This window comes from Buceros rhinoceros, unplaced genomic scaffold (assembly GCF_000710305.1).
Source record: "Buceros rhinoceros silvestris isolate BGI_N320 unplaced genomic scaffold, ASM71030v1 scaffold21979, whole genome shotgun sequence".
In the NCBI taxonomy this organism is placed as follows: domain Eukaryota; kingdom Metazoa; phylum Chordata; class Aves; order Bucerotiformes; family Bucerotidae; genus Buceros; species Buceros rhinoceros.
The window spans coordinates 1-261 of NW_010430007.1; the positions used below are offsets into that span (position 1 = coordinate 1).

The window sequence follows — 261 nt, forward strand, 5'->3', positions numbered from 1 at the left end:
GGCTTGTGACGAGGACGCTTCTTGCCGCCCTAGTCCCCCAAGAAGGTGGGTGACGACATCGCCAAGGCCACGGGCGACTGGAAGGGGCTGCGGATCACGGTGAAGCTCACCATCCAGAACAGGCAAGCGCAGGTACCGCACGCCATGTCGACTCAGCCCTTCATCCTTACGAGGTGGATAAAATGAGTGCCACGCCGCCGCGGTGTGGGGGGGCTGACGGGCAGGACCTTCGGGCATGCCGGTCAGGCCCGGGAGGGACCG

General features: G+C 65.5%; 1 protein-coding gene across 1 annotated transcript in view; it reads left to right on the forward strand.

Moving 5' to 3' along the window:
* Positions 1 to 36: 36 nt before the first annotated feature.
* RPL12 (ribosomal protein L12) overlaps positions 37 to 261 on the forward strand; it is a gene marked incomplete at both ends in the record, with an annotated part of 2,130 nt that continues 1,905 nt past the window's right edge. The window contains 1 exon segment of the mRNA XM_010142880.1: positions 37 to 132. Within this exon segment, the coding sequence (XP_010141182.1) occupies positions 37 to 132 (96 nt within the window).